This window comes from Neomonachus schauinslandi, chromosome 10 (assembly GCF_002201575.2).
Source record: "Neomonachus schauinslandi chromosome 10, ASM220157v2, whole genome shotgun sequence".
Lineage (NCBI taxonomy): Eukaryota > Metazoa > Chordata > Mammalia > Carnivora > Phocidae > Neomonachus > Neomonachus schauinslandi.
In genome coordinates, this window is record NC_058412.1 from 86,814,625 (window position 1) to 86,834,639 (window position 20,015).

The 20,015-nt window shown below is 53.6% G+C and overlaps 1 protein-coding gene across 1 annotated transcript in view; it reads right to left on the reverse strand.

The window, feature by feature from the left end:
* The window catches only part of EDAR (ectodysplasin A receptor), a 32,336-nt gene that overhangs the window by 9,605 nt on the left and 2,716 nt on the right, over window positions 1-20,015 (reverse strand). Inside the window, exons 4-9 of the mRNA XM_021680273.1 lie at window positions 13,426-13,511; window positions 5,848-5,934; window positions 4,195-4,320; window positions 3,998-4,072; window positions 3,632-3,701; window positions 789-945 (exon numbers count right to left, since the gene is read on the reverse strand). Coding sequence (XP_021535948.1) covers window positions 789-945; window positions 3,632-3,701; window positions 3,998-4,072; window positions 4,195-4,320; window positions 5,848-5,934; window positions 13,426-13,511 — 601 coding nt within the window. The remainder of the gene's footprint in view (window positions 1-788; window positions 946-3,631; window positions 3,702-3,997; window positions 4,073-4,194; window positions 4,321-5,847; window positions 5,935-13,425; window positions 13,512-20,015) is intronic.

A 20,015-nucleotide genomic window follows, 5' to 3' on the forward strand; every position in this document is an offset into this window, starting at 1 on the left:
GCTGTGGCTGTGTCTGCAGCCATCCACAGACTCTTCTCCCAGAGCACACATGAGGCCCATGCGGGATCCTGGCTGAAAGGTACCATACCCCATGGGAGCCAATACCCCTCAGAACAACTGCATGGGCCTCCAGGGTCCCTGCAAGTGATGGGTACCATCACAGATGTCCCTGAACTCAGGGCAGCCCAGAGCGTGTCATCCCTGTCCAGACCTAAGCCAGATCCGGCTTCCCAAGCGGGGATGTTTTCCCCATTAGCAATGTTACCTAGCAACACGCTGACCTACGCTTGGGTCAGGCTGCCAGTGAACCATGTGCTACGTGCTCAGGCAGCCTGGGCAGCGCTGTGCTCTTTTGCCCGCGCGTCCTGCCCTGCCACGGCACGTTCCCAGGAGGCCTGCTTTGGGTGACAAGCCCTCTGGGCAATTTTACATGCAAAACTGGGGCATATTGTGTATGTGTGTGTGTACACTATGGGTGTGTGTATGTATGTGTGAGTGTGTACACTGTGTGTGTGTATATATATATTTTTTGGTCTGCTTGGACACATGCCAGTATATTTATAAAGGTTTTTTCTGTCTTACGGTATTCCAAGCAATTTTAACTTTTCTCTTGGCTCACTATCTTTCATTTTCTTCTATAAAGCTAGATAATACAGAGATAAGTTTCCTATCTTTTGCTGTCTTGTGTTAAGCCTGCCACTCTATCTAGGGTCCCGTGGTGGTCCCGCCTCCTGCCTCCGCCTCCCGGGGCTCCAACAAACATGCGAGGAGCAGTGCCAGGGCCTCACCCCGGCTGACTTGGTGGCCGCCGACTTCTCCCGGGCCAGGTGAACCAGCGACAAGAGGCACAGCTCTGGGGAGCCCTGCTTGTCGGTGGCAGGCTCCTCGTCACTGTCCATGCTCCGGCTCAGCAGCTGCTCGTTCTCTGATGACGCGTCGTTCTCGCTGTGGGAACAGGAGGGTGTTTGTTAGCAGCGGCCCTGACACCTTTTCCCAGTGGGAAGACGAATGATGGGTCGCTCGATGGGAATGCAGGGACTTGTTCCCCAAGCTTTTACTGAGCAGCTCCTGGGCATGAGGTGAGAGAGACATGCCGCACTCGCTACTCCTCCCAATGAGTGATCCGGATGCAGGGGGCCTGCAGGTGTCCCGTGAGAGGACTCACAAGGTGTCTCTCGAGCCCCACGCGGCTGGGGTTCATCAGGGAGGGGGACAGCATCTGCTCATCTGTTCCCCCGACCTGGCTCAGTTAAGCTTTCTTGAATATGTCCCAGCTTCCTATTTTTTTTTTTTTTTAAGATTTTACTTATTTATTTGACAGAGACACAGCGAGAGAGGGAACACAAGCAGGGGGAGTGGGAGAGGGGGAAGCAGGCTCCCTGCTGAGCCAAGAGCCCGATGCGGGGCTCGATCCCACCAGGACCCTGGGACCATGACCTGATCCGAAGGCGGACACTTAATGACTGAGCCACCCAGGCACCCCTCAGCTTCTTATTTTTAATGCAGGCCAGCTCTAAGTTCAGCCTTGTTCTAAATGCAAACAGGTTTATGTGGCCGGCACTGAATCTGTGCAAGTTCTCTGGAACAACCCCAAACAGAGCTGAATGAGCCTGCCTGGGGAGCCCCCGTCTTGACTAGGGGGTGACCTGGCTGAAATGTGTGCATTGTAGGTGGGGTCACAGCAAGCTGCAAGAGGGGCTTCAGGAGCTCCCCCTGGAAGCCAGGTGGGCCCACATTCCACCACTGCTCACCGTCCACAGCCCTAGGCACATGTGGGTTGGAGCTTAAACTCTCAAAATCATTCCAAATAGCTGAAAAACAACATTCTTTTTTTAGGCATCCTGTTCTCTTCCTGTGGTCTGGCTGACGACTTACAAAGAATTATTCTTTTCTAGCCACTGGGTTACAGTAATGAAGCCCGCACTCAAACGCAACCCTAGAGGCCAGATGAAGGTGAGGCCCAGTAGGTTCAGGGCCTTGCTCGGAGTTGGCTGGCCTGCCGCTGTCTCCCCCGCCACCCAGCAGGCTAGGAACAAAAGCACGGTTGTCCCCAGAGACCACTGATGGCCCCAGGTCCTTTTCCTAAGGCCTAGGAGCAGACAGAGGGGACAGGAGCTCTGTGCCTTGTCTTTTATAGCACGATTGTCTGGTTTTCATTTTTCTTTGACATTTGCTTATGAAACAAGTATTATTTTTAAGTCATAGGACACATCCCTGCCCTTTGAGTACCCCTATCCCCTACTTTTGAGAAAGAGCAAAGCCTGGAGGTACAGAAGGCTGCCACAAGACAGGGCTGCACAGACGGGAGGGTGGAGGAGAAACTCATCCACAGGGAGGCACACTGCAGAGCCAGCCCCCGCAGCCCGGCCCAGCCCGGGGCTCTGACATGGGGGGGGTCAGCGGGAACAGAGGCACTCACAGGAAATGACCGCCACCTAAGGGACTGCCCAGGGGGACCCCCACTCTTTCTTTTCTTTCCCAGCATGTACAGATTTCATGATTTAAGTCTGCTTCCTGCCCTTGCAACAGGGGTCTTGAGAGATGCTGGAGTTTTCTAAATGAGGTAACACCTTTGGAAGTGCTTGATTTATGCCAAAGCTCTACACAAACGTCTGGAGTCATGATCATTCCTACAAATGAAAGGCTTTGCAAGAGTTCACCCACCTTGGGAAGGTTGCAGGCCAGGAGACAGTGCCCCTCTGCCCTTCCTATAATTAGTTTGGGGCCCCCCATGGCCTCTGTGTCCCACCTATGACGTGGGCACAATGGGGTCCTGGAATGGCCAATGGGGTAGAGGCCAGACAGGGGACTGACACCATGGGGTGGATTTGTGGAACCTAAGCAGGACCAAGTCCAAATGACCGTGTAAGGGGGCAAAGGAAAAGTTTACTTCCGTCTGCCCTAGATATTAAAGCCAGGGCTGATTCTACATCCTAATGTGTGCTAAATATGGTAAAAATCTCATATGTCAAATTCTTCTTTAAGAAGTCTCACTTCGCAAGTGTTAGTGGTTGGTCTGGAGCCTGCACAATACGGGCTGTGGGGCCAGACACCTGTTACTCCTGGATGTGTCACCTCAGGCACGTGACAGCTTCCAAACCTCGGCTTGCCACGATCAGGGGTAATATTAGCACCTTGTGCGTGGGGCACTCACAGACCTAGCACCGAACGTTCCTTAGCCATCATCATCACCAGCGCTGTCCAGCGTTTCAGGAAACCAGTTCTGGTTTTAGCACTAGTGACACCAGTGTTGCTGTTGGCCATGGGCTGCTGCTGAAGAAGAAGGGGACACTCACAAGCTTCGGGTCTGCGCACAGAAGGTGCATGTTGAAGAGGAAGGTGGGGGGCGGGGGCGGGCAGCTGGCCCTGGAGCAAGGTGTTAACCACCTGCCCCTCACACTGCCTGGCCCCTGCTGCAGGTCAGAGGTGAGGCTGAGGCCTGGTACTCTCCTGCCTTGCTCGTCCTGGGGTCCTGCTCCCTCTGGAGCCTCCAGACCAGTGGCCAGGCTTCTCGGGATGCTCCCCATCTGGCACTCCCCTTTCTGCTCAGGACCCCAAGAGGACCCCTGACCTCACCTGGGGCTGGGGGCTGCTCCACCCCACGACAAGTGGCTGCTTTGGCTTGACTTACCTCTTGGTCTTTGCTGGAGCTGTGGTCAGCTTCTCGAATTCGTCCTTCTCAGAGAAAATCACCACACTGTCTGCAGGTAAGTGGGAAGAATGAGGGTGAGGGGAAGGGAGCTGTAGTCAGTCCCTGGTTCTGAACTCATCCTTCCCTGCTTCCCTTCACTTCCTCTTTAGCAGGCCTGCCCCGTGACTAAGCCGCACCACGCTTAGGGCGCGATGTGGGGGCCCCGACACCTCTTCCTGCAGCCCTGTTCTAGGGGGCGTGAGAGCACCAGCAGTTGGGAGGCCAGGCTTCCGGGTGTTGGCGAGCGGAGCACACGACCTCCACCCTGGGATGGACACCCGTGCTGTGGGGGTTTGGTTTGCAGACCTTGGGCCTCTTTCTTCTCCTCTTCCTTGCTCACTTGGGCTTCCACGCTCTTCACTGGGTGGCTGGTACAGCAGGCTGGTTGGAGAAAGGAAAGGGTGTGAGGAGCCTGACTCACGGACTGGGTAAGCTGACAGAATGGAACCGTGGGAGAGCAAGCGTTTGTGGGGAGGGAGTGGGGGGCATTGGGGAGCAGTCACCTGGAGCAGAAGGCTTTGTCTTCATGATGTAGAACATGATGATGAGGACAATGGCTATGGCCATGATGAAGATGGTGGACATGGCAATGATCAGGGCTGTGGCCAGGTGCCCTTGGCCTGAGAGTTCTGCTGGAGGCAGGGAGAGAGGGCAACACGGGGCTCAGGACTCCCTACAGGTGCCCCTGAGCCCCGCAGAATCCACCCTCTGAGAAGACCGCGGTGCCTGTGGCAGGGAACACTTCCAGGGGACCCTCAGAATCCCAGACCCTACAGTTTGCCTTGACCATCATGGCTGGCCTTAACTGAGGCTGATCCAGACTTATCTGGAACACCATGCTTCAGGTTTGCTCAGTTGTTCCTGAGGTGCTTGCTCTTGGTATTACTACTTTGGGAACCCTGGGTGAGTTGGGATGCAGAGAGGAAGAAGCCCATGAACAAGTGTCATGAAGACAGTTCCATCCAAGCAGAAGTCACCTTGGAGGGCCAGAGATTCTGTTCTTGATTTGGCGCCATCCTGTGTTTCATGCAATTTCAACCTAAGTGTCATAATCAGACTCCCAGGGCAAAGGTGGTGAAGGGGCTGCCACACCTCTTCCTCTGCTCCGTCACCTCACCACGGGGGTCCCTTCCCCAGGGGGCTCTCGCTGTTTCCCCCAATAACGCCTGCCGTCGACACGTGCGATGCCCTGCTGCTTGCTCTCATTCTCTGAACTAACAAACAGGATTCTGGTCCTCATGAGGCAGGATCCAGGTGACCCACCATTCCCACAGGAAAGGGACAAGATCTAAAGCACCGGGGACCCTCTGTAGGAGGCCGAGGCCATTTTGGAAAGAGGAACCAGAGCTCGTAGCCCCAGCGCTGCCAGTTTCCACACCCGTCTCCCGGGTGGGGTGTGTCTGCAAGAAATCATCATTTGGATGCCAGGTATGGATGATATAAGTGCTTTAATATTCACTGTGTTGTGTGCTATTCCCCGCCCCACACTCGGGGCCTGGTGGAAATGAGACTCCTATATCCTAGCAAAGTCTTCCAGCTTTGATGCTCTGTGAATATGCAGGGTCAGGTTTGAGGGGGTGATGCCGAGGCTAGCGTGCTGAGTGCACTGTGGGACTCCGAAGCGCCCCGAACCTCACTGAGACCTGGGCCTTAAATCTGCTTAAATAATGGATGGCACTGAAACAGCCCGATGGCAGCAGGGACCAGCGTGAGGCCTTGATCTGAGAGAGATCGGGGCCTCGGGGGCCTCCACCCTCCTCAAAGCCTTTCCATCCCTAAGGGATTAACGAGCAAAATGTAGTTCTCGGAAACTAATATTAAGTGTTGGGCTCTGCAGGTTGATCTGAAAGCCAGCAACAGAATGGCTGTGGCCCAGCCACGGCTGGGAAGCTTGTTCTCTGCCGCCCAGCCGCCTGTGTCCTGAGTACCACCCTGCGGCTCCAGGATGTGCCTTTCTTGCCAGTGTGTTCTAAGGGACCCCCGGCGCCCATGGAGAGATCGCTTCCACTCCTTGCGGACATCACGACCAGCTTCCCGCTACTGGGGGCACCAAGGAGCCCCCAGTATTCCTCATAGCTGCTCCCAGCCTCCCTCTTCACTTCCACCCAAGTGCCTTACTTGTAACAGCTGGCTAGCTGCAGAAGCACGGTCCTTACCTTTGTGGGCGTGCTGGAAGGGAGAGAGGGTGCTGCTGCCAGAGGTGCTGGGGAAGTTGGCAGAGACTCCGGAGCTGGCTCCTGCACCTGCAAGGGGAACCCAGTCACTTCGTGTTCCCCGGGATGACCTGGACGAGCCCCACCTTCAAGGACGGAAAGCAAGGTGCAGCTGCAGAGCCAGGGGATTTAGAATTCTGGATTACACAGGCGCTGCAGCAGGGGGCGGCGGGACAGGGGACACTTTCATTTCTTAGCGTGTTTCATAATCCCTAACGAGCACTCTGACCTCCCAAGAGTTATTCTTCAGGAAGAAGACACACAGGTAAATCTGCTGAGACTCAACAGTGGTGCCTCACCAACTCAATTTTTCTATGAACAGAGGTAAAATATAGGCCATCCATAGAGATGAGAAAAGTCCATATATATACAGAAGGAGTGGGGGGAAATAATACTTGAGAAATTTCTTCAATTACATAAAATAAGAATGTATTTTAATACTTTTTCTAGTTATAAAAATAATATGTGCCATTATTAAAAATCAGGAGAAAAAGGGAACACAAGAAAGAAGTAAAAGAATCACTGATAGCCTCACTACCTGAGGTTGACAATTTGGTGTGTTTTCCTATAGGATTTTCCTGTGATTCATTTTTTTAAATACTTGTGACCAAACAGTTTAAGAGCAGACATGAACTTTGCTTTCCCTCAAAACTGTGACTCATAAAACTTCCCTTTTCTATTTAAAAAGTATCACTTTAGCAGGGGTGAAATGGAAGCTGGTTTTGTGACCAATCCCATCACTAAGGAATTGTTTGGTTAAAACAAAGCAAAAATGTTCTGCCACAGAAAACACGGCGTCCTGATGGTCAACCTTCCTTTAGGTGGGACTTGAGTTCTGCTGTTGATAAAAATGATCCTATTTCAAATACGCGTCCTTCTGTCTGGCTTTTGTCCGTACGCGTGCTGGAGTAATCTGTGAAGTGGGCCTGCACACTCCCAAGTAAGGGCGGGTGAGCCTGGCCTCCCCAAAGTCACACACCTGGTCCCCATAGCCCGCCCAGCAAGGAGGAGTGACGCTGACTCGGGGACCTTGGTCAGCCAGCCTCCAGGGACGTTTTCTTTAAGAGATGCTTCTCAGGAGAAACCACACTCTGGATGATAATTCTAAAGCCGCCTGCGCACACAGCATGGGGCAACTCAGAGACAGGGACCACAGCCAACCGGTGAGGCAGGTCCTGCTGAATTAGCCACACATCTGTGTCCAGTCAGGAGACAAGGACACGGGAGAGCAGGGCCAGAAACATGTGCTCCTTATACCCTTTCACAAATAGAAATCTCTGCAACTAAAATAGAGGTAAGCTTGGGAGGGCCCAGGGACAGGCTGAGGACTGGCTCCTGGGGTAACTGCACTTCTGTGAGGTGCTGTAGGTCTCAGAGCCGGCCCATCGGTGACTTGGGTTGGCTGGGAATTTAACTGTTGGCCGCTGGATGAGAAATGTCATCTGCAGGCTCTTTAAACAATGCACGTACCATGGGGGAAGCCCTGAGGGCTGTGAGGCACATACGCTCCCCAGCAACTCCAGGACCGGGGCTGGCCCGGGAGCCCAGGAAGGCTTGTTGGCCAGCACGGGATCTGCTGGTGCCGCCCTGCCGCACTTCCAGCCCATGCTGGGAGCCGTCTTGCCAAGTCTGAGCTCTCAGCACCAGAGGTGTCTCCTCTGTGGGGATTTGCTGCTTCTGGAGCCCAGGGACCTAGCTTATCTGGAGCTCTTGGCCTTGGCCCCTTCACCTGTCTCTGTCCCTGAGGGCCTGCCTCAGATGTGGACGCTGGTGGGCTCAGAGCACCCCACGATGGACGGGGCGGTCTCTCCCTGCCGCAGGGCACCATGAGTTCTGTGGTTCCTGCTTCTTTCCTTCTTTCTCAGCTGTTGGTTGCCAGGACCACTTCTTCGCTCTCCCACTATGAGAGAGAGGCGTGCTGAGGGGTACAAGCAAGCCTGCCCATGGGGCCCGAGTGCTCACCAGCACAGGCTGCCCTTGAATGAATACAGACTGCAGAGCTGACCTGCTCAGAGCAGAGGCTGCCCACCTTACTCCCAGCCCCCCACCCCGCCCCAGCTCTCAGGCCCCGGGGTCACACCCCTTCCTCCTTCAACGACAATTGGAAGGGGCAGTTCTTCTGCTTCCTCTGCTGGGTCTTCTGGTGCCTGCGGTTCCAGGGAGTGGCCCTGCTGGTGACCAGAGCTTAGACTTGCCTTTCTTAGCTTGCCTTTCTGGAGCACAGACAGAAATTTTCTCGGGCCCCCTACCCCTAAACTCACGACAACTCTCTGCTTTTCCATTTAGCCTTCTCCCCTGGCCTCAGAACCAGTGGCCCCTTGGGAGGTGTTGGTGGGAAGGTGCGCCCCCCTCCCCCTGTCCCTGCGAGGGCTCGTGCACGTGGCCGACCCTGGGGCTGGAGGCTCTGCTGTGTGCAGACCACGCGGCTCCCCTCCAGTGTGGCAAAGGAGGCTTCAACGGCATCCAGTTAAGTGGGGAAAGTGACGTGGGGCAGGGCTTCAAGCAGAACCTGCTTTCCTTTTTAAAAGCAAACATGACACTGAAAACAAAGCTAATCTATCTGTTTGGTAAGGGACTCAAGGGAGCTTAAGCTATTCCTCAGGGAAAAAAAAATACCCGTGGGATCTGTTTGTGGATTTGTCATCTTTGTCTCTTCTTGTCCCTTTCTGCCGGGGCTTGCCAGCCAAGGCTGGGGGACAGGGGCTGGGGGCACACATGCGCCCAGGCCTGTGGTCCAGGGAGGAACAATGAGAACAGCCTGGCTGCACACTGACTTTGCGAGATGCCTTTGCACCTGGCTGGCAGGGCTGCTCCCCAGGCACCGGCAGCAAACACTGCGTGCGGGCCGGGGCACATCGGTAACGCACGCCCCATCGCCCCCAGCGGGCGGCTCCTGTCCTCGCTCAGGTGGCAAGCAGGGCCTCTACCCTGGTGTACGACATTCCCCTCGAACTGAGCTCCAGCCAGTGTCAACTGAAGGGCCCTGGGCTGCAGGCGTTGGGCGGTCTGTGCTCGGCTGTTCCGTGATCCCTGAGCTGACCAGGGGAACATTTTGTTCATCCCACGGTGAGAGGGAGGGTGGGCTGGAAGACCTCATGATTGGAGGTCTATCTCCACGCATGGGTGCCCCAGGACAGCATGCCATGGCCACCAGCTCCCTGCACGGCAAGTTCCCTGTTCCAGGCCCTGCTCTGCTCTCATGAGCATTTGGTGTCTGGACAGTTTCCTTCCGCTCCAGTATGTGCCCTGGGTTTTGGGTTCATTTGGCCTCCTTGGAACAGATCATTAGATGAGAATGTTCTTCAGTTGTTATTTCTGTTGGGTGGTCAACTACTGATCCATCTTACCCTGCATGATGCTCCCACTGGAGCTTAGCTTTGAATAAGCAGAGAGGAGATCCTGCAGGATAGGAGTAACGGAGGGTTGATGAAAACTGCAGTCCCAGAAAATTGCCATGAATTGCCACACGAAGTCTACATTAAAACGAAAGTAAGTAGGGCCTGGCTCTGCTTAGCTCAATGGTGTGTTCGGGGCAGCACTGACTTGGGACAGTAAGTACGGGAGGTGGCGGGCTCCGCACGGTTTTCATCCACTTTCCTCAAAAGGATTTTGAGAACTGTAAGCACGTGGCTTAATGCAGTAATACTTCTATTCAGTGTGATGACAGGATTTACGGGGCCTTTGAGGTTTGTTAATCCACACAATTTATCAACATGCCATATGTATTAAAGACTGCTGGGATTCTCTCTGCATGGGGCAAGCAGGTTGGATTTTCAGGAGTGATTTGTTTATTGATTCTTAGTTGTTGGCGAGGGTGCCCCCAGGCTGCTGCGTCGGCCCAGCGCTCCCCAGTGGCGGATCCTGGAACAATGGGCAGAGCCGTTCGAACCTGGCTGCTCAAAGTGAGGGTCCCCGGGAGCTTGCTGGAAATGCAGTCTGGGCATCCACCCCAGACCTGCTGCGCCAGGATCTCTTTTTTAACAGGACCCTGGTGACAGGTGTACGCATCCCAGCTTGAGAAACACTGTTAGAAACAGCTGGCCTGGGCGCCTGGGTGGCTCAGTTGGTTAAGCGACTGCCTTCGGCTCAGGTCATGATCCTGGAGTCCCGGGATCGAGTCCCACATCAGGCTCCCTGCTCAGCAGGGAGTCTGCTTCTCCCTCTGACCCTCCTCCCTCTCATGCTCTCTGTCTCTCATTCTCTCTCTCGCAAATAAATTAAAATCTTAAAAAAAAAAAAAAAGAAACAGCTGGCCTTTGGGCCTTTGGGGATGCCAAAGCTTCACACTTGAGTGGCATCACTGTTGGGCATTGCACGATGGCATCTGAATGAAACTTGCCACAGCTTTCCTGAGCAGGCTTTTCCAAAAGGTGAGTCCATCCTGGGCCTGACACAGGGCTCGGTGTCTAATAAAAACAAAGAGGAGTGATGATAAACATGATGCCGATGGGACAAGTGAGTCCCCAGGCCCAGAGCTGCCTCACTGGTCCCTCCAGCACTCTGTGAGGGAGGGCTCCTGCCAGCTGGGCCCAGGGGAGCTGACGGAGGACAGGAGGTCAGCAAGTGAGGTGCGGCCTGCGTGGGCCTGGGAGACCCGGGGTGGAGCCACGCTCACAAAGCCACAACACGGATTCCGTTACGAGACAGCTCTCAGGCGTGAGTTCTCAGGACTTTATTTCTCAGGAAAGAAAGAAAACCAGACAGTGCTGGTTTACCAAGTGGATCTTGTTCTTTGCCTTCACTGAAAAATAACTGAAGGGCTTCTTCTCTCTCTTCCATCTGGTGCTGATTTCCAGGACAGACAGCGATGGGATGGAAGTGGTTTCTGTCACCACAGCGTCCAGAAGGAAGCCCTACACTTTCCTGATGGGCAAGGCGGGGGGAGGGGAGGCCCTTCTCTCAAGGCTCTTCAGCACTCTGGGGGTGCCCGGAGCATCTGGGGGCCTCCCTGTTGCACTCTAGTGGTTTAGAGAAGAGTCCTCATTTACACTTGCTTTGTGTTTTCAGTACTCAAGGTATTTGGGGCGTGGATGTGTCAGCCCTATTGACATACTGAGAGGGTATAATTTTCTCAATTGTCCAGGAGAGGAAATAGACACGGAGGAAGGTTTCGAGGCTTGCAGGGTATTTTAGGGTCCCTGAGTACCAGCCTTTGTAGTAACTTCCACTAACTTCTGTTTTCATCAGGGATGACAACTGGCTCAAAGGCAAGATGATTGTAACCAATGGCCCCATCGCCCAACACTTCACAGAGCTACGTAGAGAAGCAACTCTTCCTCTAAGATGGAAGAACAGTCACCGCACAGAGAGACAGGGAGTGCCCCTGAGGGTGGGGGAGAGCTGAAGCAGCTCCTAGCCGGCCCTCTCTGCTGAGGAGCTCCCAACCCGGGCACCCAGGGCTCACTCCCGCATGGGCGTCTTCCCGGGAGCTGCCTGTCACCCCTGGCTGTCCCAGACCTAATACACACACTGCATGCTTTCCCCAGGGTCTGTGCCAAGTTCTCTGACCATGGCTTTGCACAGTCCGCTACTTATTGACTCAGGGTGGCTTCGTGCAGCAAGGACCCAGGGAAATCACATCAAAACCAGAGGAAGTGTCTCAGGTTGGAGGCAAAGGCACTCTTGACCACTGACTGTAGGCCCAGGAAGGTGCCTGGTGGGGCTTGGGCAGCCAGCCGACATCAGGGTCATGATGCATGAGGTTTCCCTCAGTTCCTGCTTTCCTGGGGTGACGCTGTCAGGGGCAGCCCGGGGGTTTGAGTCCCAGGGTCTTCGTGGAAGCTGTGGTCATAACCAGCTTTTCTGGTTCTATCTGCTGCTCCTGAGGGTTTGGGGTCAAAAGATCTCTGGACTGAGGATGCCTGCAGGGGGAGGTGCAGAACCCATAGCTGGAGAGAGTAACACTCATGTCCACACTTGAGGCCCTGACCCAGGCTCCATGCACCATGTCACCCGACAAGGCCTAGCCAGTCGCCTCTCCCCATATCCCATACGGACACACAGAGGTCTGGTGGCTTGCACCCTGACTCTAAGTTTCACTGGTTTTGCTGGCCTCTTCTAGATCTGGCTGCTACGAGCCTGCTATGAGGCCTTACTGGGAGCTGGTTTTCAGTTAAGCAATTCAGGGCTGGGGGTTAGGGCAGGGATGCACTCATTCTCGAAGTGTCTAGGGCTCAGGGGCTTTGCTTTCTCTCCTCATGCCATGGACCCCACTATCAGATGGCAAGAGGAGGGAGGTGCCCCTCCAGCCGGCCAGGTGGTTATGGAAGTCCCGCACAGGGACAAACCTCACGTGTGAGCTGTTTTCCGGGTTCCACAGGCAGAACCTTTTCAACATGGGTGGGGAGTGTCTGACATCTCAGTGAGGGCTCCAGCCCAGAACTGTCTGGTATTGAATAGGCTGGGATCCCCCAGCAGGAGATAGTGGTCCGGTGGCTGACATCACCACAGGACCTGCCGGCAGCCCGGAGTCCTTGGGCCTCCTCTAATTTGTGAATTGATGAGCATGTGGCTGGGTACAAAGCTCCACTTTAAAGACATGCAAATCCATTACTTCGGGCGCATCTACTGAAGCAATCTAGGAAAAAGGGGGTACCCCCCTCCCCGCCGGCAGCCCTGCCACATGCTCACCTGGGTACCTCCTCTCCCTGAACCCAAAGGCGAAGGAGAGGGAGAGGTGGTCCCCCTCTCTTCCTGCTCTCCTTCCCCACTTCCCACCGCTCTTAAGGGGCAGGCCCTTGGTCTATTCTCCTGGGCAGGATTATTGGGAGCACATGGGGTGGGGCCTTAGAGAGAGCTGGGAGAGGCAGGGTCCCCGCACAGCCCCTCTTCTGCCCTGCAGTGGGAGTGGGGCTGGGGGAGAGCAAGGAAGGGCTCCTGCGGCCCAGGGACCAGCTGTCCGCCCACCCACCTCCATGGCATCTCTCCAGACCACAGTTCCAAGTGGCTACACACTACATTCTCTGGAGCAGAGTTCCCTTCCTCACAGATACATGCAGTGAGGATCAACCAGAATGAAAACAGGAAAGAAACAGCCTATGGTGGGACTCTGAACTTGTGAGCCTCACTGCTCACATGGGCTTCGTGGAATCTGGTTCATTCACTGTGACCACTCCTCACCTTTCCCTCAGCCTTACCTGGTTTGAAAACACGTGTATGAGAACTTAAAATCGTCTAGCACTTTGCAGGACTTTGCACAACACCTTGGCAACTATTATCTCATTGGTTTTCCCATGAACTGCATGAGAGGGGGGTTCAGATTTTTGTGACCCCACATTACAGATGCGAAAACTCACGCCAGGTGGCAGGTGACCGACCTGTCTCTCACTCGCTAGCTCGGCTGCAGCGAACCTCCCTGCAGGGGTCTGTGCCAGGCTGGCCAGCCCACGGGAGCGTTTTTGGTTTTGCCCTCACTGTCATTCATCTGTCCAGGTGCTGGGACTGGCTTCCTTCTACACCCAGGGGAAGGAGAGAGACAGTGGGGAAGCAGTACCGCTCTGACGGAAGGACAAGAGCACTCACATTCCTTGGTGTGGGGTCGTGCCAGGAGGCAGGAGTAGCAGACCATGCCGTAGATGTTCCTGGGTCTGTTTTCCAACATGTAGTAGCTGCAGGGAAGGAGAGACAAGACAGAGCAGGCGGCTGAGCCAGGTGTCACACAAGCAAGTACTGACCACTTGGCATGCCCATGATTTAGGCATGATCCAAGCATGATCCAAGCATCACCAAAGGCAGGAGTGAGACATATGCTATGGGAATCAGGAGCTCTCAGAGCCAGCTGCCCATTTTGACCACTGAGTTTCCTTGGGAGTTTTCAGCATGACTTGAAATGGAACATTCTTTTTCCAATATTGGGCCATTTTGGGCCCTTAATCTCTCCTGTTTGGTTCTTTTCACTGATGGATTTGCTCAGTGTGTGTGAGCGATCATCATCTTCATTCACATCAGTCACTGGAATATCTGCCAGTAGAACCTGATTAGCTCTCTGGGTGTCCCAGCCAATGAGACAGAACCCCCCGGAGGAGGGGCACACCCTGACCCAGCGAGTGCCTGTCTCAGAGCGTCTAGCCTGGTGGGATTACTGGAAAATGCATCTATGAGCCCCTCGGACACTGGCACCTCCCAGACCTCCCGCACACCTGCTGAGACTGGACAGAGCTAGCCGCAGCGGACAGAGAGATAGCGTCAGCATCTGGAGAGGTCAGTGCAGAAGGCCTTCAGTGTGGCCTGACACACAACCAGGTAGTAACTGAGATTGCTTTGCTTCCCCCCCAGTAAGCACCTGGCCCAGACACTGCCTAAGGGCAAGCGCTCACACTGGGGTTGTACACACTGAAGGAAAAGGACAAATCATTCACTGTAAGATGGTGAAGTCTTTCCCCCTATTGATGCCACATCTTTCGAGCTTCCCAATGTCAATGAGGCAGCCCCAGTGACCATGCTAGCTCTCAGAACGCCCTCCCCGCAGAGCTCTGCACCCTGGGTCAGAGCTCTCCTCAGGACCTGCCACCCCACCCACCCAGCAGTCCTCGCTTCCGGCGCTCCACAGCTCAGGCTCCTTTCCACCTGCAGGTTTTGGCACTTCTCTTGGCGCGTGCCTGCTTTCCATAAACATACATTAAGTGGTAATCATGGAGCCATTTATCACATCCTGAGAGGTCGATTAAGTAACGTGAGCTGGTGCCGAAGTTTTCCCTCATTACAAGTCAAGAGATGAAAAATCCCTCTCCACTACTGGATTTTTCCATGGTTGGTTTTTAATCTCTGTTTTATTAGCCGTGCACACTCAGGCCCCCACTGATGGCAGGGTAGGTGGCAGCGTGGCAGAAGTGCTGAGAGGGGGGTCTTTGGACTCCAGCCGCCATGAGCTGGACCATTACCAATAACATTATGATCGTAATTGCCTGCCCTTCCTCAGGGCCTTTTATCCTCAGATCCCTGTGTATTTTGTGAACATTAATTAACCAATCTCAAAACACCCCTCAGAGAAGCCACAACAGCCAGTTTTCCAGATAAGCCTTCTGGAAAAAGCCTCTCTCAAACACACATTCTGCCACCCTCCAGAAGCCATCCGTGCCTGGGACGCAGGAAGCGACAGTGCGGTGGCCTATGGTGCATCTGCTCCCACGAGGCGGCCTGTGTCTGCGTGTGGCCTCCCCGGGGTGACAGGCTCCAGGTTAGCCACCAGATGCTTAACATCCAGACCCAGTGCTGGCACTTGGGGCTCTGAGTTACCCCTCACCTCCACCTCCAGCACAGTCCCCTGCCAGGGCAGGACTGTCTCTGTGGCTGGACTGGGAGTCCCTCGGGCAAGCCCCGTTCATATATGCATTCCTGGTACTTGCACTAGGTACTGAGGAGGGACAGTTTCAGGCCAACATTGGTTGGAAAAATAAATGAATGAGATGAAGTTCTTCTCCGTGGAAGTTCAAAGTTCACAGACTGACAAAAGCCCTGAGGGAGTTCTGTGCCTCTTTCCTCCCTTTTTAAAAAGCAGAACCACAGCTAGGCCCACCCCGTTTAACCCTGGGTGCTGAGCTCTGTCTTAGATGAAGAGTGCAGCCACCCAGCAGGCAGAGAACCCCAGGCTCAGGACAGCTCCTCGCTGGCTCCACGGGGCAGCCACACTCCGTGCCACACTCCGTGCCACACTCCGTGCCACACTCTGTGCACACCGGGGGGCCGGTCTGCTTCCCCTCCTCAGCACACGGCTCCTTCTCGCTCTCATCCCGAGTGGCTCTGGCTGGCTCCCACGGGGCTCGCAACAGCGGCAGCTGGGCCTCCTGTCCTCACCGCGCATCTGGACCAAGATGTGTGACGTATTAAATAACTTAGCCAAGAAACAAAATACCGAAAGGCAATCCATCTAAAAAAATGAGTCAGCTCCGGACGGCCGTTGCGGGATCTCACTGCCGGAGTCGGCGTGTTGACTACCTCACACATTTCCTGGCACGCACTGCTGCGCAGAACATTCTCAAGTGTGAGAGTTTCCTCCTCAGGACTAACCTCAGCAACTCTCACTGTAGCTTACACCCAGATCTCTCTCTCACCCTGGCTGTGCAGGAGTGGGGAGTAATTGTTTGGGTGCCTATCTGACAGATTCCCATCAGCTTGAAGCCAGGTGTTCATTCAGGGGCCCGTGCGCCATCAAAGATTGTCGTCGGGTCCCTCCCTCTTTCTGTAGAGGCCTAATTTCCTATACTTGCATCTATGTTTAGACTTTTCTTAGTTCTTCTTTGTTTTTTTCCTCAAAGGTTGATTAAGGTAAGTAGACCAAGATAAAACTCAGGGTAAACGGGGCCTCTGGGGGCGCCTGGGTGGCTCAGTCAGTTAAGCAGTTGCCTTCCACTCAGGTCATGATCCTGGAGTCCTGGGATCGAGCCCCATGTTGGGCTCCCTGCTCAGTGGGGAGTCTGCTTCGTTCTCTCCCTCTGCCCCTCCCCCTGCTGATGGGCACAGGCGTGTGCGCTCTCTCTCTCAAATAAATAAATAAAATCTTAAAAAAAAATGGGGCCTCTAGAATCTTCTATGAAGGGACCAAGTTCCTCCATGTCAATAGATACATAGATTTCCTCCAAAGATTTCCTTGCCTAAGCTTGTAATGGATGCCACTGAGCCATTGGATGCTCCACCTTCCCACACAATGTGGCATGTAGAACCGTGTCCTTCACCTGGTCCTCCAACCACCCCAGAATGCCTTATTTGAAGGGAGGAGACGTGAAGTGGAAGCCGGCCAACAGAAGGTGAGATGGGCCACAGCCAGCCGTGGGTAAGATGATGCCCTGGCAGGGGGCGGAGGCAGGCTACGAAATCCAACCTAAGCTGTCTTCCCGTTCTCCTGTTTTTGTTCCTGGTCCTCCCACGCAGCCTTGCTCAACAGGAAAGCCGTGTGTGCTCATTGTTCTGCCAGCATCTTGGCCACATACTGATGCACAGCAGAGAGGGCAAAGAAGGAGCACGTGCCTGCCAAACCACAAGGGGGCCAGGGCCAAGGCAACCTGTGGCGTTAGGAAGACAACTCTGAGGCTGCCTGCATTGCGGCCTGGCAGCCACCCGGACTCAGGAATGAAAGCAGCCTTTCACCGAGCGAACAGGGCCAGCTTACCAAAACCCCTTGTAATCCTCCCCTGTGACACAGCATGAGAGCTTCATTTGTTCCCTACACCGAGGGCGGGTAACAGGAGGTAGGAGGCCCTGGCACCCTCCGCTGACACGCACCAAGCTCCACAGAGCCCGTAGGAGGAGGCTGGGGGACCCGAGATAAAGTAGGGCCTTTCATGGCAGTGGCCTCAGGGGTTGGGAATGACACGGCCAAACTGGAAAGCAACTACATCTTCATATCCGTGGAGCAATGTGAGGACGCACTGAGATGCAAGTGGAGATGTGTCTCCAGCACAGCGGCCTTCACCCACTGAGCGAGTGTCCTGGGGGCTGGAGACAAGGCGTGGAAGAAGCTGGTCGCTATTCTCACGGAGCAGGGAGGGAGTTACTCAAGACTTCAGAACTGGGAACACCCTTTTAAGAGTATAGATGTCAGCCTCCCCACTAATTCTACAGATAGTTATCCTTATCTTTTGAAGCCTTCGAGAGGCAGGGCATGCACAGCAATTCCACTGGCAATCCTCTTTCTGGGAAATATGTGAGGGCCAAGGAAATTGTCTTCACTGCCACAAAACAGCCTTTCTCGTGACCATGCTGGCCCCTGCCTACAGGGCAGGGTTATGTACTGCACTGGTCCCAGGGCTGTGCTTTCTGGCTAGAAAGTCTCTGTGGATCTAGGTAAGAATGAAACAGGCTGTTCAAAGTTCATAATCACTGCCCCTTTTAGACCATCTGGAATAATCTCATGGTTGAATCTCACAGACCACTGTGGGATGCATGCATGGCTTGAGCCACGGCTGCATGGCTGGGTCAGAGCCAGCAATGCTGTGGGCGAGGCTCCGTTCTGCACCTACCCTTGCTTCCCCTCTATGAAGCTGCCTCACTGGAGGAGCCTGTCTGGACCATCGACTCCCACACCATTCATGCAGAGATGGCTTCCAGATCCGACCTGAGCTTCTGTCAGATACCTTGGTCTGGATGTTACAACCACCTCAAATGCACACGTGGGTCCTCCATCTTCCCTCCACCTTCCCTCCACTAATCCCAATCCTCCTGTATCCTACATCTTAGCAAATGGCATCACTGTCCACACAGCTGGCCAAGGGTGACATCTGAGATTCCTCTTCAAGATCTCCTTCCCCACACCCCACATGCCCTCGGTCTACAACTCCAGTCCATGCTATCTATCTTCCAGTGAACTCAGATTTTCCCTCTCCTTCCAACTTCCAAGGCTCCCATCTTGACCCAGTTCTCACAATGCCCCTGGGCTCCCACGTCTTCCTTAGCAGCACATTTTCCTCACTGCTGCCTCTTTCCAAGGTACTGCCCAGTTGTGTTCTCTACCAGCTTAAAGTCTGCGTGGTGGCCCGCTTCAGCATCGAGCTAAAGATCAGTGTCTTCAGCATCATTTTCCAGAGCCATTTCCCCTCTGGCCCCTGCACCCCTTGCTGGTTTCTCCACACCCCCATGGGTGCGCCTTCCGTGCTGCCACAGGGACCCTCAGCTCCACATCCCATCAGGTGGCTTGCCCCTCTGAGCTTTGCCCTGAACATCTCAGAGAGCTCTGTCCTAATTCTTAGCCTGACTAACTCCCACCATCCCAACGTCACCTTCTCACCTCAGAGAAGTCTTCTGAGACCCCTCCTGACCCACGTCCCTAACCATGAAGGGAGGGGTCCTTCCTGGACTTCTAGAACGCCGTGGGCACCTACCACACTATGCTGTGGTCACTGATTTCCTTGTCTCACTACCTCACAGAAAAGAGGAACCATGTCTTTCCTCTTTGCCTCACTAGTTTCTACTTGGTAGGCTCTTAATTCATGTGTTTACTAAAACAAATGCAGGAGCAATTAGGCTAGGTTGCGAATGTCAGGTCAGCTTTTCACACTGAGAGGCTCTCAGAATGAGTTGAGATTTTGAAAAGAGGATTATTTGCTTTCCAAGGTGAACATGGCAAGGGGTGCATGCTTTTCCTTGGCACACCTATAGTTAGTCCATGAAACTCTGTCGTGTCATGCCTGCACCAATAAAAACTAGTGAAGATGAAGTTCCAGGAAGCAGACACTTTCTCAGAGCCTAATTCTACCCACCTAATAAGAAGATCATACTGAATTTCTCTCATTCAAGCACAGCATCTGTGCAGAACAGTCTCTCAATGGACGCTTGTACCATTCATGGGGGTGGGGGAATGCCTCGATTTTTCTTCTTCTAACATGTTCCTTTTGGTGGATCCCCCACAATGCAATAACCTCAACAAATAAATTAAAGACTGTCAGCTACAAAACTTTTATTTTTATCCTATTATTCAAGAGACAGTCTAATATCTTCCCTAGGTATAGCTATCTGCTTTTTTGCATATTGAAAAATAAGCCTCTGCAGCTTACTTCATTTGACCATTGTGTTTGAATCACACGCTGTCTCAGGGACACTGACATGGAGTTATCAAGCAGATATTTGGAAATGCAGGTCTGTGGCTCTGGAGGTAGGTCTGAACTGAAGACAGAAAACTGGAGAGAGTAGGGGTGGGGGATGGTCACCAGCAGAAAGATGGAAGATGAAAGCCATGGGAATCAATGCTTCTCTGTAACAAATTTGAACTAAGGTTAATTTCTGCAAGTTTGTAAGATATCCTCATTTTAAAGAATTATTCAATTCCAATCTATTCTTAGGTTGGTGGGTCTTTCTGCCTTCTTTGTATTTCCTTCTCCTTACAGACTAATGCCTCATGTTCTTATTTGAGTATATCCTTCTTACTTTCTTTCTTCTCTTAATTCAGTACAATGATCCAGAGAAGATAATGTGCACAAGTGGGTTGCAAAGTATAGTGTGCTATTCAAAATGCCACTGCTACCACAACCAGCACCACTGCCTCCATCATCACTACTGTCTCCATCATCACCACCACCATCATCATCACCACCATTACCTCCATCATCACCACCATCTCCTCCAGCATCACCTCTATCATCACCACTGTCTCCATCATCACCACCACTGCCTCCATCATCAGC